At 36.6% G+C, this 17,915-nt stretch overlaps 1 protein-coding gene across 1 annotated transcript in view; it reads right to left on the reverse strand.

The window, feature by feature from the left end:
- SLC26A7 (solute carrier family 26 member 7) overlaps positions 1-17,915 on the reverse strand; it is a 181,446-nt gene that overhangs the window by 89,130 nt on the left and 74,401 nt on the right. The window contains exon 4 of the mRNA XM_067712815.1: positions 8,978-9,142. Coding sequence (XP_067568916.1) covers positions 8,978-9,142 — 165 coding nt within the window. The remainder of the gene's footprint in view (positions 1-8,977; positions 9,143-17,915) is intronic.

A 17,915-nucleotide genomic window follows, 5' to 3' on the forward strand; every position in this document is an offset into this window, starting at 1 on the left:
TAAGAAAAAAGGAGGTCATACCCTTTTAATAGTTTCCATGGTCATACCCATTCAATAGTTTCTCATTGTACAACTGTTACTGAAGTTCTAAAGATGGCCCTGTATAGAAACACCTGTGCCCAGAGAAAAATAGGTTTGTGTTTCACTAGAGAAACAACAAAGTGATAGTATAACAAACAAAATTTAATAAATCTGACAGTACATTACTTTATGGTAGGTATTAAGTACTGATCTGAAATCTATGAATCTTAACTCCCAATATATGACTTTGTGTCAGTCATCGACCACAAATCCAGGAGTATCTCCAGAAAAATGGTAACATTCATACATGCTTGTTACCATGTGTTCAGACTTTGGTCTGAAAACACATTTGGCATAATCTATGCGTAGACATTTGTCTAAAATCCAGTAACCTGTACCCTTATAGGAGACAGAAGAGGAGCAGACACACACACAGAGGGGAAGGCCATGTGGTGACAGAGGTACAGTTTGGTGTGATGCAGCCATAAGCCAAGAAATGCCTGGAGCTACCAGAAGCTAGAAGACAAGGAATGATTCTCCCCTAGAACCTCCAGAGCATGTGTGGCCCTGGTGACACCTTGATTTTGGACTTCTGGCCTCTGTAAATGAGAGAATAAGTTTTTGTGTGTTGTTACCATGTTTATGGTAATTTATTACAGTAGCCATAGGCTACAAACACAGTTACCAAGTAAAATGCTTCTCACTGCTGAGACAATTCAAAGAGGGTGTTATGGACTCAATTGTGTTTCCCTAAAATTCATATGTTGAAGCCCAAATCCTCAATACCTCATAATGTGACTCATAATATTTGGAGACAGGGCCTTTAAAGAGGTAATTAAGTTAAAATGATGCTTTTCGGGTGGACCCTAATCCAATATGACTGGTGTCTTTATAAAAAGAAGAGCTTAAGACAGAGAGATACCAGGAATGCACATGCACAGAGGTGCTACCATGTGAAGAGGCAGGAGGGTGGTCATATACAAGCAAAGGAGAGAAGCCTCAGAGCAAACCAGCCGTACTGGCATCTTGATTTTTGACTTCCAGCATTCAGAACTGTGAGAAAATACATTACTATTTTTTAAGCCACCCAGTCTATACAGTTTGTCATGGCAGCCCTAGCAATACAGAGGACAAAGGGACTCACAGCTTTTGCCTTTGGAGTTCCCTATATACCCTAGTAAATTCCTTCCTCTTCAAGTTAACAAAGATAAAAGTAACCAAGATAAAACACAAACTGAAACTAAACAGAAAGCTTTTAGTAACAGTGACTAAACAATTAGTACCATTAAGAGAGACAGCCAACTGATTAAGCACCTGTCACAGATAAATAGGCATGGTGGATAGCTGTGGTAAGGATTTCAACTACAGTGCCTAACAAAGGCAGTATTTAGAATACAGTTGTCAGAGCTAGAAAGACCTTAGAAATCAACCAGTTGAATGTACTCATTCTACAGATGTAGAAACCAAGGCTCCAAAGATTTGTAACTTACCTTATCCTAGGAGACTTGGCTTGTGAGTGACAGAGTCAAGACTGTGACTCAGGTTCTCTGAACCCTAGAGCAACACATTCACCAATGCCTCACACACTATTCTCTTCTTTCAGTCCAATAACAATTTTTCCAAACTTCCCCAGGGCTTCCTTTTTCCCATGGGATATATGGAGGGGAGATGCCACCCTTTGAAAGAGACTATTATCGAGCATGGAGTCTGATTTTGTTTGTTAGTGGTGGGATTCAATGGCACCTATCTGCTTCTCAGACAAACAAGCTCTACCCACCTGCTGCCTTGTGCCTTTAACACCAGCAGCAGAATCAAGTCAATCCAAGGGAAGTAATAATGCCTTCCAACTTTATTCTAAAAACTGTGAGAACATGAATCATGACTGTTTTTTTTCTTAGCATATACACATTTGGTGAAAGTATACTTGTATCCACACAGTACATTCACCTTAGTTCCTTCTCTCCACCTCGAATAGAAAGAAATTTTTATATTATCCTTACCACAAACATATGGTGGGAGGGCAGACTGGGATGGAAAGAATAGGAGAGATTGTTTAAAATTCATCACTTTCTAGAAGAGTGGGGGAACTAACATTTCTAGGCACTAGGCTAGCCAACCTATATGCAGTGACTCATTTAATTACTCAATTAATATAAGGTGAGCATATTCACTCTATCACATTATCTGCTTCAATTACACTGCCTGGTTTCCTTCTTTAACACTATCTGAGATTATCTTGTTCACCAATTTTTCTCCTCCCTTCCTAATTCACATCGCCCCTGCCTCAGCATTTCAATAAAACTCCATGAGAACAGGGATGTTATTTCTCAACTGTATTCTCATCACCTATGAGGTGGTCAATTAACATCTGTTGAGTAAATCCATTATAGTGGTTCTTAAACTCTTGAATCAAGGATACACACTAATCTTTTCCCATCCACGTGTAGATTATTCTGTTGAATATTTCTGGTTTGGAAGCCTCACATTTAGTTCAACTCTCCCACTTTTTAGATGAGACTGAAGTCTGCTGCGGGCCCTGGCTTTTGTTTGTTAAGGTAGTTTTCACATCCTTGGAGCCTTTAAACATGAGCCACAATTGCCCAGGCACACCCTCTCCCTGCCCCAATTTGCTTTCAACTTGATTATATTTGTCTATTTTTTTTTAATGTTTTTTTTTTGGCCGTGCCATGCAGCATTCGGGATCTTATTTCCCTGAGCAGGGATCAAACCCATGCTCTCTACAGTGGAAGCACGGAGTCTCAACAACTGCCCAGCCAGGAAGTCCCCAACTTGATTATATTTGAATTCTACCTAAGCAGATCTAGATTCCTGCTCAGGGACCATTAAAGCCATTTATGATCATTCCAAAATTGATGTTGGCACAAGTTCTCTCTGGTATTCAGAATTTGATGTCTCCTATAAACTTTGCCTACATATCTTTAAACAATTTAGAATGGTTATTGTTAAGATCAATCTCCCCTAATCCCTCTACTTCCCAAAGTAGCACACACTAATAGAAAAACAAGACTAATATTAAGTTTAAATCTCAAACACAGTCTGTGTTTTCATGAATACAAACACAACCCCAAAAGGAAGAGAAAAATTACAACATTCTATTATTCTTTACATCATTTTATATGCATATTTCTGATCAATAACTGCTCCTTACACTGGAAATTTATCCCAATAAACTACTGCTTTAAGGCATACTTTAAGTCTCCAACCAAAATGCGATCTAGGGGAAGTGTGGTATGTTAAACAGCTAGAGACAGCATGGGTGCACAAAACTCACTTGCACCAAACTCACAATCAAGCATGCCAAGGCCCAAGTGGCATCCAGCCATCCCTTGTTTAGAAAACCAAGTTTAATTTGAATTACTTAAGCAACTGGATTTTGTGCTGATGCATTTTTCAGTGAATTGCGGGGGATGGAGAGCTTAGCCCAAGATAATTGAATTGCTAAAATATTTGCCTTCTGATTTAGAATTTTAAAGTAACCTTTGTTACAAATTCCCATATAATTGTTTCATATCCAAATTAAACCTGCCACATTTTCTCTCCCCTATATCCCTGATTGATTCAAGCTGCAGATTAACATTCCTTTTCTCTCCCCTTCAATTTATTCTGTCCATTTTTCAGGGTGTATTGAACGTCCTTACAATTCACAATAGAAAGATCACAATAACTGCAGAGAAAATGTGGGCTGTCATAAACTACCAAAGCATGTTCTTGATTCAGAAATCCCAGAGGGCCTGTGTCTTCAAAGTAGATTTGTCCACATATAAGCCTCATTTTTACATTTTTAATTGTGATCTCATTCTCTATGGAAGAAAATGTTTCATTGGCTTTGATTTCCTTCTGATGTTTCTAGCCCAGTTTGTTAATATTCTTGGTTCCTGCTTTGTAGCCTTCAGAGCTACCCAAACTAGAAAAGTGTTTTGCTGTACTTCAGGGATGGGAGTGGGAATGAAATTGCTTTCTGGTTCTGAAACTCCTCAATTTTAAAAAAGCAAATAAAAACTTCCCAAAAAGGGTAGGTGAATGTGTTGCCAAGCTTGCCTTGTGTTCTTGGCTTTAATGTACAGAATTATTTAGAAGAGTTCTCATATAAAGCCATGCCAGTGAAAATAACTTTGCCAAATTTATCATAGGCTGCTACAGGCTGAGACGCTGGCGCCACCTCAAAGAAATTCACATTTGCTAATATGAACTAGTAATTTTTGTTTTATTGTGCCTTTTGGGGGGAAACATCCTTTCTAATAAAAAGATACATCATCATTTCTCAGTATAAAAAATCAATTTTTGTATTGACAAGAATAATTAACCTTTTCCCTGTTATCTATGTGGGACCATCAGTCAAAAATTTAAATTTGATAAAAAATTTTATTTGGTCTTGACCTGCTATCTTCCTGCTCTCTGATTGCCTGCTCTCTGAAGAAGCTTTTAGGCTTCAAAAATTCACATAGTGAGACTTTTTCTCTAGATTTTGGTTTTATCAATTAGAGAATTTCCCTTCTAATGAGTATTAAAATAAACTTCAAAATTATTTTTCATCTTATAAAAATCTCTCAAAAGAGAACCCTAGTGCACTGTTAGTGGGAATGTAGATTGGTGCAGCCACTATGGAAAACAGTATGGTGGTTTCTCAAAAAAACTAAAAATAGAACTACCATATGATCCAGCAAGTCCACTTCTGGGTATTAATCCCCCAAAATGAAAATGCTAATTCAAAAATATACATGTACCCCAATGTTCACAGCAATATTGTTTATAATAGTCAAGATATGGAAGCAACCTAAGCGTTCATCAATAGATGAATGAATAAAGAAGATGTGGTGTGTATATATATATATACCATATATATACAATGGAATATTACTCAGCCACACACGCAAAAAAATGAAATTTTGCCATTTGCAACAACATGGGTGGATCTGGAGGGTATTATGCTAAGTGAAATAAATCAGACAGAGAAAGACAAATACTTTATGATACCACTTATATGTGGGGTCTAAAAAATAAAGCTAAAAAATATAACAAAATAGAAAAAAAATTTTAATTTGAGAACACAGGAATAAAATGATTTAACTGGTGAGTCAGGGTCCAAAGATAGAAGTGACTCATAATGTTATTGCTTCTGCTTGTTTTACAATATATTGCAGAACTGTTTATAATTTATTAAATGGGTTTATAACTGGTTGGGGGGGATGAGCTGAATAGATGGAATTATTTTAAATTAAAAATAAAATAAAAAACATAGCATTTCTTTACTTCTGATGACTAACCCTCATTAATAGCAGATATTTTTTATGTTTTATAAATTTTGGAATCATCTTTATTTGTAAGTTGAAAAAAGATATAATTTTATTTTATTATTTAGATTTGCTTATCTGATTAACAGTCCTCTAGAGAGGAAAAGGATTAGTATCTATTACTTATATAGCACTTTTTAAAGTGCACTGACATAGAAAACAAACTTATGGTTTCCAAAGGGGAAAGAGAATGGGGGGGTAGAGATAAATTAGGAATCTGGGATTAACAGATAAACACTACTATATATAAAACAGGTAAACAACAAGGACGTGACTGTATAACAGAGGGAATTATATTCAATACCTTGTAATAACCTTAATGGAAAAGAATCTGAAAAAGAATTACACCTGAAACAATGTAAATCAACTATAAGTCAAAAAAAAGATCTATTGGAAGTCTGTTCTATAATCTGAGAGGGAAGAACTGAGCATGTAACACTAACCTTATCTGATTCAAATTAATCGTTTAAAATGTTCCATGGAAGCAAGAACATCTGCCAGCCCTAAGTAACCAAAGAGATAGAGATTTTAGCTAATCAAACTAGAGAATTAGATTCTCTTAGTAGAACAGAATCAGGCATCCACCAGGAAGAAGACACTGTAGAAACCATTGCAGTGGCAGATGGAAGATACCTCAATATGAAGTGACCTAAGAACAGGATAAAGACAAAAGGCTATGTTTTCTCTCAAAGTTGACCGTAAGCGCTGCTATTACTGGAATTAATTAATGCACATTTTGATTGGCCAATTCTGAATTGTTTTAGGAAATTTGAGTGTTCCAGCTGAGACTATTGGGAGTGGTGACTGGCACATTGTATAAGAGTCTCAAATAGTCTAGATATTAATTTATGTTCCAAGGAATATCAGTAACATATTCTTTATCCTTCATCAACTTGAGTAGCTTTCATAAAGGATATAACAGTTTTGAGAACTTAGAAGCAGAAAAAATCCAAAAATATGTTAAATCACTCTCCTCTAGGTTCTTTGACCTGATGATCAAGGCCTCTATTTTGTCCTCTGTTCTATACCTCTGTACTGAGTTCAGCTCTCCTCCTTCCCATCCCACCTAAATGATCCATGGGCAAGTTCAGATTTACATTATTATCATCAGATTCTTTTTTAGCCTAACTACACCAAAGCACACCTTCTAAATGTCCCAGTGTGACCTATGCATGATGCAAAATCTATTTCTTAATCTAATGCTCAGATCACAATTTTTGACTTTGCAATATCAGCATTAATTTTGAAACCTTGGCAAGAACCAAAGCGTCATTCTTACCTAGGTGCCTAACAGTGCAGGGCTCTGAGACTTTGAAAAGCAAGAGCAACTTTTCTTTGTTTTCCATCTACACAAAGCATACCAACTTCCACCAACTGAGTAATGCACATTTAGTCAGCCATCTAACAATATTTCTAAATCTGATTACATTTCAGTATGAGAACTTACAAAAGACCCCCAAAAGTCACATTACAGTGTCTGATCTACAAGGCAAAGAAAAACTAGCTTGCAGCTTAACCTTCCAAGAAAACAAAATTTAAAAAATCATACACAAAACACTTCAATGTAGCATTTTATACACATTGCCACCAGAGAAACGAGCTGAAAGACCAAATGTTCTCATATCCGGCTATCCAGCTTCTTTTAGCACAACTAGTGAAAAGAGGAATGATTATTTATGTAATGTGAATATGACTGAAGTGGCCAACTTGTAACCTGCACTCATTTCTTTACACTGCTCATGCACAGACAAGCATGCTGTTCCCAGTCAGGAGATCAGGACAGAATCTAGTACTGATTTGGTTCTGTTGGTGCACACCTGACATCATCAAAAGTTTTAACTCAACCAGTCACCTGATAACTTACAGCTATTTTGGTCTACTTTTGTTTGATTTAGAGCTTGGAATTATATTGTTTCCACTTCCAGTTTTAGTGTTCTTGTTTTAGTTTTATGCTTTCTTATAATGAATGAATCACTGAGCAAGATATTACCTAAATAACAAAAATTCAGAACAAGCTTCCAGCTTTGTGTTGCCAATTACTATCTATATTAACTACTTTACCAACTAATCAGAGAAACACACAAACAGAAAAGTGATACTATTTTTCACATAACAAAATGGCAAATTTTAAAAATAGTAATAATCAGAGTTGACAATGATGAGAGTAAATATTAATTGGTACAGCTTTTCAGATTGATATTTGGCAAAAATATTTTAATCCAGTGATTCCATAACTAGGAATTGATCTCAGTGAAATCATCAGGGATGCAAACTAGAACATAGGAATAAAACAAATCTTCAATGAGCTGTGTATAATGGTGAAATACCACAAACCACCTCAATAACAGGAATTAGATAATTTATTAAACTTCTATATATGGAGCTACTATTCAGCCATTCCTTGATTAAGAGCAAGAATATTAGGAATGGTAATACTCTCATTATAAAACATTAATGTAATTCAGTATAGAACATTACATTGTAGGAGACCTGAATATGCCACTCCAAAATATGCTTCTTTGGTATAAGAATTATTTTTAGCTTATTATTTTGAGAAACAGCAGACACAGGGAACCTCTGAGAACAGTGTAAATTACCCTTTCATAGAGAAATTTACATTTATATAGAAAATCTCTGTTTGCAAGGGTGTCTTCCTCTTAGTACCAGGAAGAAAAACATGACTCTAAATCACAAAAGAGTCTTACCAATGGAGAAGGCACTGATTTAAATCTGCATAATAAATCTTACCCATGTTCACTGTATTTTTCATGGTCACCTTCTCATAACTTGCTTCCCTCAACTCTTATTCCTTTGTTTTAACTGAAGATGGTATTTAAACCCAAATCCTAGCCACTTCTTTTGAGTTACTAATCCTGGAGTTTCTCCCATGTGTATATGAAACATACATGCTAATAAACTTGTTTGTTTTTCTCTTGTTAATCTTTTGTTACAGGAGCCCCAGCTCCTCAAGGATAGAAGGAAAATATACTTTTCCTCCTCTACAATATAAAATTAAATAAAATGAAGTCTGGTTGCTCTCAACTTCATTAACAAGACATTGATTTTCTTATAAAACTCCAATAGGATGTGACTTCCTGAGCAGTCATAGATTTTAGGTCAGCTTCAAAAAGAGACCAAGAAGAATGGGGAATTATTAGGATAATATGTTGAAACTGGACACATGTTTCTATCTCAGGTTCAAGTGACTTTTAATAACTGATTGTCTGCTATTGGGACTCCAGAACCCAATTTTGACCAAGCCTCTGATTTGATCTATACCAGGGTTCACAATATGGAAAGAATGTGGTAAGGTGTACTGTTGTTACACTGGGCCACAAGCCTGGTAGATGGCTTCCATTAGAAGTTAGCAACATATCTGGTCACAGAAAAATTCAAGCTATTTTTTCCAACCATGTTCCCAAATTATACCGTATTTAATTGTTTATTACAAAGAATTGCTCCCCAAATTAGTAGGTTTTACTAATTAGTTTCATACCCTTAATCACATTAAAAATATCCTAAAAGATTTTATTTAAGCCCAAGTTACTTTAAAATAGAAAAATCTCAACATTGTAATTAACCAAATTTTACTATGTGAAACACACACCCAAAATATATGAACAAAGACATACGGAAAAACTCACATAAAAGAATCCAAGTGGTCCAGATATATACGGCATTTTCATTCCCAAGAGATATTTGACTTGTGAAGTCACGACATGGGTGGCAGCCCCAGTTGTCATCGCACTGATCACAGGTTCTGTAAGCAGGAATGTGGCACTACCCAGTTGTAGCACAAACATGGCCACCTAAGAGGACAAAGGAAGATGAAACTTCCCAAGCTTCCTAGAAGGATTAATATCTGACACATTTTCATTTTCAATACACAGACATAGGGAACTGATGTGAAATGTGCTCCTTAAATTTTATATATTCAATAGCTTGAGTTTTCTTGAGAACATTACTAGTTTCCAAGATTCCCCAGATGTTTCTGGGTACAATTACAAGTGCTTCAGTTAAAGTTAACACAGTTTTTTTCTGAATATTGACTTTTTTTCCATTTTCCTAATAATATATGTTACAAAAAAGGAAATATGTTCAAATCAGTTAATATATGGGGTTCTGTGGGGAAAAATAAAATTTGCATTATCATATCTATAATTTTTTAAAAATCCAAAGGACATGATTCACTACTTTATACCCAGTAGGCTTAAAACTTCAAAAGCATTGAGGAGAAAAAGCCATTTCTTGAGTTTCTGCCACGTTCTGAGAAATGGAAACCTACTGTTTTGACTAGATACTCCATCAAGTAGCTGTAAAGGGCAAATATTAATAGGAAAACATCAGGACTTATGTGTATATGGAGAAGAGCAAAAGACAGAAATAGGTTAAAGGAATATGTCTTAAGAAACCCAGGAATCAGTAGGAAAGTCATTCTTCTTAAACTTTTCCTTTCTGCTCCTAGCATCATGCTCCATCGCAAAACTATTTCATGGCCAGACAAAATAATCTCATCTGAGTAGAAGCTGTGCATTGAGCTCTGCTGGACAAAAGATGGCAGCAAAAATCAATTCTCTTTTCTCTACTTACTACTAACATTGCAATGATTGGTGCAGAGAAAGAACTTTTAGGAGATGGCCCACTCTTTGACTGAATGCATCCATGTAAACTCAGTCATAGAGATTTGTTGTTTTGAAAGTAACATTAAATTACATTAATGAGTATCCACACTGGAAAATGAACACAAATTGGGTCACGCTGATATATCCTCTTAATGTGTTAATTATAATATTTAGGTCAGGTCTTAAAATTCTTGTTGGAAAATAAGATTAACTATTAAAGAAATCAAAGGAAAGAATAGCAATGAGATCTCCTTCTATCAAAAGGTCACAGTGATAAATATGAGAAGTATAAAGTGCTATCTAAGTACCACCAAAGCACACATTACAAAATATATCATTTCCATCATATCACAATGTCCCTTGGCCAAAAGCAGTAATACTCTAAACTTGTATTAGGGTGGAGTTTTCTGGGCTCAAATCTGAAAATTTAAGTTCTGATTCTGGCTCTACCACATCCTAGTTTTTGTGACTATAGAAAATCTGTTAAAAATTTCCAAGCCTCATGATCTATAAATAATTAGAATGATGTCTGCCCTATTGATATTGCAGAATTGTTGTAAAGTGAATGTGAAATAACATATGAAAGAGCTTTGAAACCTGTAAAATGTGCAACATATGCGATGTACCTTGTATGTCATAAGGTGCCATATATATTTACCCAGCATGGAAAACTAGCCATGAGATTTCAAAATGTAGAAAAGGTCACACCATATTTTCCACTTCTGGAGAACATGAACAAATTTATCAGTGCAGAAAGAAATGTATTTGAACTGTTTGCATCTATGTGTCAGTTTGTCAAATAGAAATGTCCCAAGGGAAATACCCAATCAATCAATAGTATAGGTACAGTTGGAACACACTGATTCATAGTCTGTTGATCTTCATCCTGAAAACACAATTAGTTAAGAAAAATACTGAACCAATTTTTCCCAAGTATCTTTCTACTAGTTAGTTACAAATTATGACACTAACTCTTAAAGGCCATGAGGATGAAATTAGCATATTATTGGGGTAAGATGAACTCCAGAGAGTTGGATTTTCATTTCAGCTAAATGCAGTATACAAGCAATCCAAATCGTTGAAATTGTGAAACCTGTTTGCATATATGGAATTTTATGCATACATGGAATGTTAGAAAGTTCTTATCTGTATGACAAGAAATCTTATTTTCATTTATTTTGAGAAGCAAACTCCTTTGGGAGGCCTCGTATAGATCATCACCATTTTATTTTCTGGTTTTTATTTGTTTCCTACCCAGCGTCTACTTAAAAGTGTTAATGATTTCTCATGCCTGAGAAACAAACATCACCTAACCTGAAGTGATACACCAACAACTTCCAGCTAACCACCATCTTCTAGTAGCAACTTCTTTATGTCATTTCCACAACCTGAAAGTTACAAATGGAAGGGTATGGGAAAAGTTCAAGATATAAAAAGAGTTCAGCCCTTTCAAATATTCAAAATATATGTACCTACCTTACAATATAAATCAAAAAGATTTAAAACTTATCCAAAGACTCAAAGTATTTTTGTAATATTCTACCCGTAGTTTTATACTTTAAAAAAAATCTTCCCAGCAACGAATAAATTCCTAAAATGGAGAATTCTTGACTTTGAAAGTTCAACAAGCCCCTTAAGACCTAATTTCTGATACAAAATATTGTGTATGTAAAGGATGATTGCAAACATGTGAGATTTAGCTAAAGAGAAATTACTTTCTTCTGGATGACAACATTCTCCATAACCCAAAACAATGGCAGAAATTTTAAGAAGGAAAAAGAGGAAGAGGAGGAGGGGGAGGGATAGGACAAGGAGGAGAAAGAGAAGAAGGAGAAATTTAAGAACAACTCCCCTTTCCCCAGCACCCAAATCTCAACAGTTTATTCACATCAAAATTAGGGATCTAGCATACAGAGGCTGAGGTACACAGGTTGAAGGCAGCAAGTACCTGTGCAACACAGGCTTTGTAAGAGGTGCCCACAAATGGAACTGTTGTTTCCAAGATTTTTCTGGAATTTAAGTATGTAAAATGAGGATCCTTCTAGAATATTTCTCTTGGAGGCCTAGTGTTTAAATTTTATGCCAATGTTAAACAATTTTTAAGCTAATGACTTAATAAAGAGCTACATCAATGCCTTTTACTAATAATAGGAATGATGATAATTCTAATCTGGCTAGCTAATTCCCAAAAACTTGCCTATGCAACATTTTATGAGAAAATAAATTTCTTACAATATATTTCAGCTGTTTGTAGTAATGTTGATGTTCTGGGCTAATGCTGAAAACTTCTGACACACATTATCAAGGTTCACTAGCATGATACTATTTGGTAATGCTTTTATAAACACCATATGTTCTATATAAATTGAATATATGTCAGATTTCAGGCCATTTTTTGCAAGTGGCCTTCAAGTAGTGAAAAAAGAAAAGAGTGCATAGAAAATAGCTATACTACCCAAGTGGATGGAATATTGCATGCATTTCAGGTTTTGTCAGTTTGTTGCAATCTGGCTCTCACATTATACCAAATCACTTATTTGTTTGTTCAGTGAATATTTATTAAATACCTACTAGGGGCAAGGCACAACACTGTTGCAGAATACAGAGATAAAGATATAGCTCACACTTCCAAAGAACTTATAAAGTGAGATGAAATGCTGATGTTGGGAGCAGGGAATGTTAACCAGGAGCATAAAGAACTGTAATGTAGGTGTTAATAGGGAGGTAAGGTTTAAGAAGTTGTTTGAGTGGGAGCTAAAACCCTAAAAGCCCTTTGTTCTCTACTGAGTATAGTATGCAGGTTTGGGGGAGAGAGCTAAATTGTTCGTGATAATAGGAGAACAACTGAGTACTGTGTAGGGATATGGCAGAAAAAAACCTCTGTGTGACAAGAGAACATGAGAAAAAAATGTCAGGTGGATACCTATGAGGTTATGTGCTGTGGAATTCAGAATATAAAGTCCTCCTCCATACTATTCAGTAATAAAAAGGAATGGCCTATCAAGCCATGCAAAGACATGGATGAATCTTAAATGAATATTGTAAGCAAATGAAGACAGTCTGGAAAGGCCACATACTGCATGATTCCATTTATATGACATTCTAGAAAAGGCAAAACTATAGAGACAGTAAGCAGAGCAGTAGTTGCCAGGGGCTTAGGTGTTGGAAAGTATGTAAAAGGTGAAACATAGGGAACTTTTTAGGATGGTGAAATTATTCTGTATGATGCTATAATAGTGTATATATGACATTAAGCATTTGTCAAAACCCATGAACCTTAATGTGTGCAAATATTTAGAAAATCATTTGGAGGTCAGGAGACCCCAGGATGGAATGCAGAATGTGACAAAGAATCTAACCGATGACCAATGCTTCATTTACTCTCTATATATGTTTTGCCTTTTCTAGAGTGTCATTTAAATGGACTCATACAATGTACAGATTTTTAAGACTTGCTAAATGTATGAACAAACCTCACTGAAAGGAATGCAGAAAATGTGCTCATGTGAATAACTCCGGAAATTGGTAAAGAATGTAAAACCAAAGGCAAAAAAGAAACACTGTACTGGAGTTGATAAAGTTATTTCCCATGGGAGTAGAGGTTAACAATTCTGAAACCACTATAAATATACACTGGAATTGAAAAATCAAGTAAATGGATGATAGACAGTGAGAGCCAGGTTTCTCACTATTGCATAAGTTATAGACAAGCAAGGGGAGAAGGCTAGAATGATCAGTATGGGAGGGATAAGAGTTGCAGACATCAGTAGGAAACCATGTTTAGTTTAACACAGATACAGATGGATGCATTTAGAAATATATAGGTATGTTTACATACTTTTGTTGATATACACACATATATGTCCTTGCTGTGTCAGCTGAAATGGCTTAGAAGCCAACAACACCCCTGTGGCACACCTCACACCCAGATCTTAATCTCTAATACCATTGTCCAATGAAAGAAACCAGATCTCCTTAGAAAAATGGCTGACTCTAGGACTAGGGTAGGAAATATACACTATGAGCCTGGATCATCTTGTAGTGCCAGAAAGTGAAAAAGAACTCCAAAATTAAATAACAAACAAACAAATAAGTGGGAGTATATTAAGGAGGGACATAGAAGCCAACTGAAAAAAAAGCTCCCAATGTTCAAAGCTGGAACAATCTGAAGAACAACATAAAGTAGTACTGAATTATAACCCAAAGGATAAAATAAATATACTTGATCCATACTGATATAAAAGATTGATTAAATTTTAAAATGGGAGAGCTGGAAAACTACTGTTCAGAAGAATTCCAGTAATTTATGTAGATAATCCCCACTTTTTATCTTAACTCTCCTTTAATGTAACTCTCACATGTTAAGAGTAGGCTGTGCATATTGACTTTTTTCCAAAAAATACAGTACGGAAAAGTGGAAAATAGAGTAACTTAGAGAAACCTAACAAACTAGCGCTAGTTCAACCAGGTGATCCAGGTTAACATTAAGAGTGATAAGTTATGTTGATAGTCTAGACTGTTAATAAGATGTGATGAGAATATCACTCTGTCTCTCTCATTTTCCTCCCCCAAACCCACAACCCCAGTTTAATCATAAGAAAAACATCAGACAAATCCCAATTGAGGGACATTCTAGAGAATACTGACCAGTAGTCCTCACAACTGTCAAGATCATCAAACACAAGAAAAGCCTCAGACATTTTCACAGTTAAGAGAAGCCTACCAGGAGACAAGACAACCAAATGTAATGTGGTACACCAGATGGGATCCTAGAACAAAAATTAACGTTAGGTAAAATTTAAGGAAATCTGATTACCATATATGGACTTTACTTAACAGCAATGTATCAATCTGATTCATTAGTTGTGACTAATACACCATGCTAATGTAGATATTAATAATAGGGGAAACTGGGGGTGGGTGGGGTATGTGGCAACTATGTGTACTATCCTTGCAACTTTACTGAAAATCAAAAATTACTCTAAATCAAGGTTTGTTTTTTTAAAAAAAGAAAGAAAAGAAAACCTCCTCTACCTCTCTCACAGAAACTTCAGGTAAGTCTACATTTCTCTAACATGCATGTGTTGTTTAATATGAATTCCTGAGTTCTGCATACATGGGGACAGGGGAAAAGAGGGACTCCAGAAGCTCCAGGCAGCTGGGTTTAGAGGCATGATATGTGTAAATAACCACACCAAGACAAGTCTGCCCACGTATAAAAGAGAGGAATAGAAAATGTGCCACTAGTTTTCAGAAGGAGAATGAAATACTGCTGGATAGGGATAAAAGTGTATCTTGACACTTAAGGAATCCAAGAAGAAAGAAGTTATTAGAAAGCATTTCAGAAAGAGGGAAGAATATGAGTATAAAGCAGGACACCATGGGATATGCTCAGAAGACACGGCGTTGTTAGTTTAGAAGAACAACTAGACAAAAGGGAGTAATAAAAAATAAAGCAAGACATTTTGAAGTCCAAGTATAGAGCACCTTAAAAGTATTGAAAAGAGAGTTTTCCAGGTGTGAGGGACATCACTCTTCCATACATTTATTAAACACTTAATTTTGCAAACAAGTGTGGCTCAAAACACTGGCTCAAAAATCAGAGCTGTGTTTTAGTAGGATCAATCTGATGATGAAATGTGAAACAACTAGCTGGTTTCAAAGGTTAGTAAGAGAAGAGTAGCAAGAGGAAAAAGGACAAAAGCAGGTAAACTGGACATAGCAGGAATGGAGAACAGATATGAGACAAATATTGGATTATCCAGTAGGCAGACTTATCATATGCTTAGGAAACAAACACAAATTATGTTTTATTTGATTTTTTATTGTGGAATATATCAGAAAGTCACAGGGCTTAAGAATTATTTTATTTGGAATTGCATGTTTGAAGGCAGCCTCATAATCTTTTCAGTTCTCAGACTTTTCTAGAAAATAAAAAGCCTCTAAAGCAAGAGGCAGTGAGAATCAGAACTGCTAGGGATAGACAACAATTTGACTCTTCTGCCTTCCATTCTGCCCTAGCTAAAGAAAATGATAAAGATTTAAAATGGGGTGATTGGAGCATGATATTATTAGCCTTGGTGTGTGCATGTGTCTTCTTGTGGGGGATGGAGGGAGAAAATGATAAATTAGAAAAGGTGAAAATAAAATCTCAATTTAATTTTGGTTATTTGACATATGATACTACTAGAATTAAATTGATCTTATTCTTATACAAGTTATTCAACTCATGTTTATTCTGTACCAGCTGTTAGAATTATAGAGCTCGACAGTCTCTGTTATATAGAAACTAACTTGAATGTCTCCAGAGAGACATTCAAGATGGCAGAAAAGTAAGACGTGGAAATAACCTTTCTTCACACAAATACATCAGAAATACATGTACATGTGGAACACTCCTACAGAACACATATTGATGCTGGCAGAAGACCTCAGACTTCCCAAAAGGCAAGAAACTCCCTACATACCTGGGTAGGGCAAAAGAAAAAAGAAAAAAACAGAGACAAAAGGATAAGGATGGGACCTGTACCATCCTGTGGTACAGCTGTGAAGGAGGAAAAGTTTCCACACACTATGAAGCCCATATACTGGCAGAGACGGGGGATGGCAGGGGAGAAGCTTCAGAGCCACATAGGAGAGCACAGCAACAGGGGTGCAGAGAGCAAAGCGGAGAGATTCCTGCACAGAGGATCAGTGCCAACCAGCACTCACCAGCCTGAGAACATTGTCTGCTCACCTGCCAGCCAGGACGGGTGGGGGCTGGGAGCTGAGGCTCAGGATTTGGAGGTCAGATCCCAGGGAGAGGACTGGGATTGGCTGCGTTAACACAGCCAGAAGGGGATTAGTGCACCACAGCTAGCCAGGACGTAGTCCGGGAAAAAGTCTGGACGTACCTAAGAGGCAAGAGACCATTGTTTCGGGGTGCACGAAGAGAGGGGATTCAGAGCATCGCCTAAAGAAGCTCCAGAGAGAGGCGCAGGTGGCGGTTATCAGCGCAGACACCAGAGACGGGCACGAAACGCTATGGTTGCTTCTGCAGCCACCAAGAAGCCTATGTGAAAGCACAGGTCACTATCCACACCTCCTCTCCCAGGAGGCTGTGGAGCCCGCCACTGCCAGCGTCCCGTGATCCAGCGACAACTTCCCTGGGAGAATACACAGCACACCTCAGGCTGTTGCAACATCATGCCTGTCTCTGCCACCACAGGCTTGCCCCACATTCTGTACCCCTCCCTCCCCACCGCCTAAGTGAGACAGAGTCCCCTAATCAGCAGCTCCTTTAACCCCGTCCTGTTTGAGTGAAGAACAGATGTCCTCAGGTGACCTACATGCAGAAGCAGGGCCAAATCCAAAGTTGGACCCCAGGAGCTGTGTGAACAAAGAAGAGAAAGGGAAATCTCTCCCAGCAGCCTTAGGAGCAGCAGATTAAATCTCCACAATCAACTTGATGTCCCTGCATCTGTGGAATGACTGAATAGACAATGAATCATGCCAAAATTGAGGTGGTGGACTTTGGGGGCAAAGATATATGTATTTTTTTCATTTTTCTCTTTTTGTGAATGTGTATGTATATGCTTCTTTGTGTGATTTTGTCTGTATAGCTTTGCTTTTACCATTTGTCCTAGGGTTCTGTCTGTCCTTTTTTTTTTAGTATAGTTTTTAGCACTTGTTATCATTGCTGGACTTGCTTTTTGGTTTGGTGTTTCTCTTCTTTCTTTCTTTTTATTTTTTTCTTTTTTATTACGTTATGACTTTTTTAATTTTTAATAATTATTTTTTATTTAAATAACTTTATTTTTTCTTTCTTTCTTTCTTTCTTTCTTTTTTTCTCCCTTTTCTTCTGAGCTGTGTGGCTGAGAGGGTCTCAGTGCTCCGGCCAGGTATCAGGCCTGTGCCTCTGAGGTGGGAGAGCTGAGTTCAGGTCACTGGTCCACCAGAGACCTCCTGGCTCCACATAATA

The sequence above is a fragment of the Pseudorca crassidens genome, chromosome 17 (genome assembly GCF_039906515.1).
Source record: "Pseudorca crassidens isolate mPseCra1 chromosome 17, mPseCra1.hap1, whole genome shotgun sequence".
Classification (NCBI taxonomy): Eukaryota; Metazoa; Chordata; class Mammalia; order Artiodactyla; family Delphinidae; genus Pseudorca; species Pseudorca crassidens.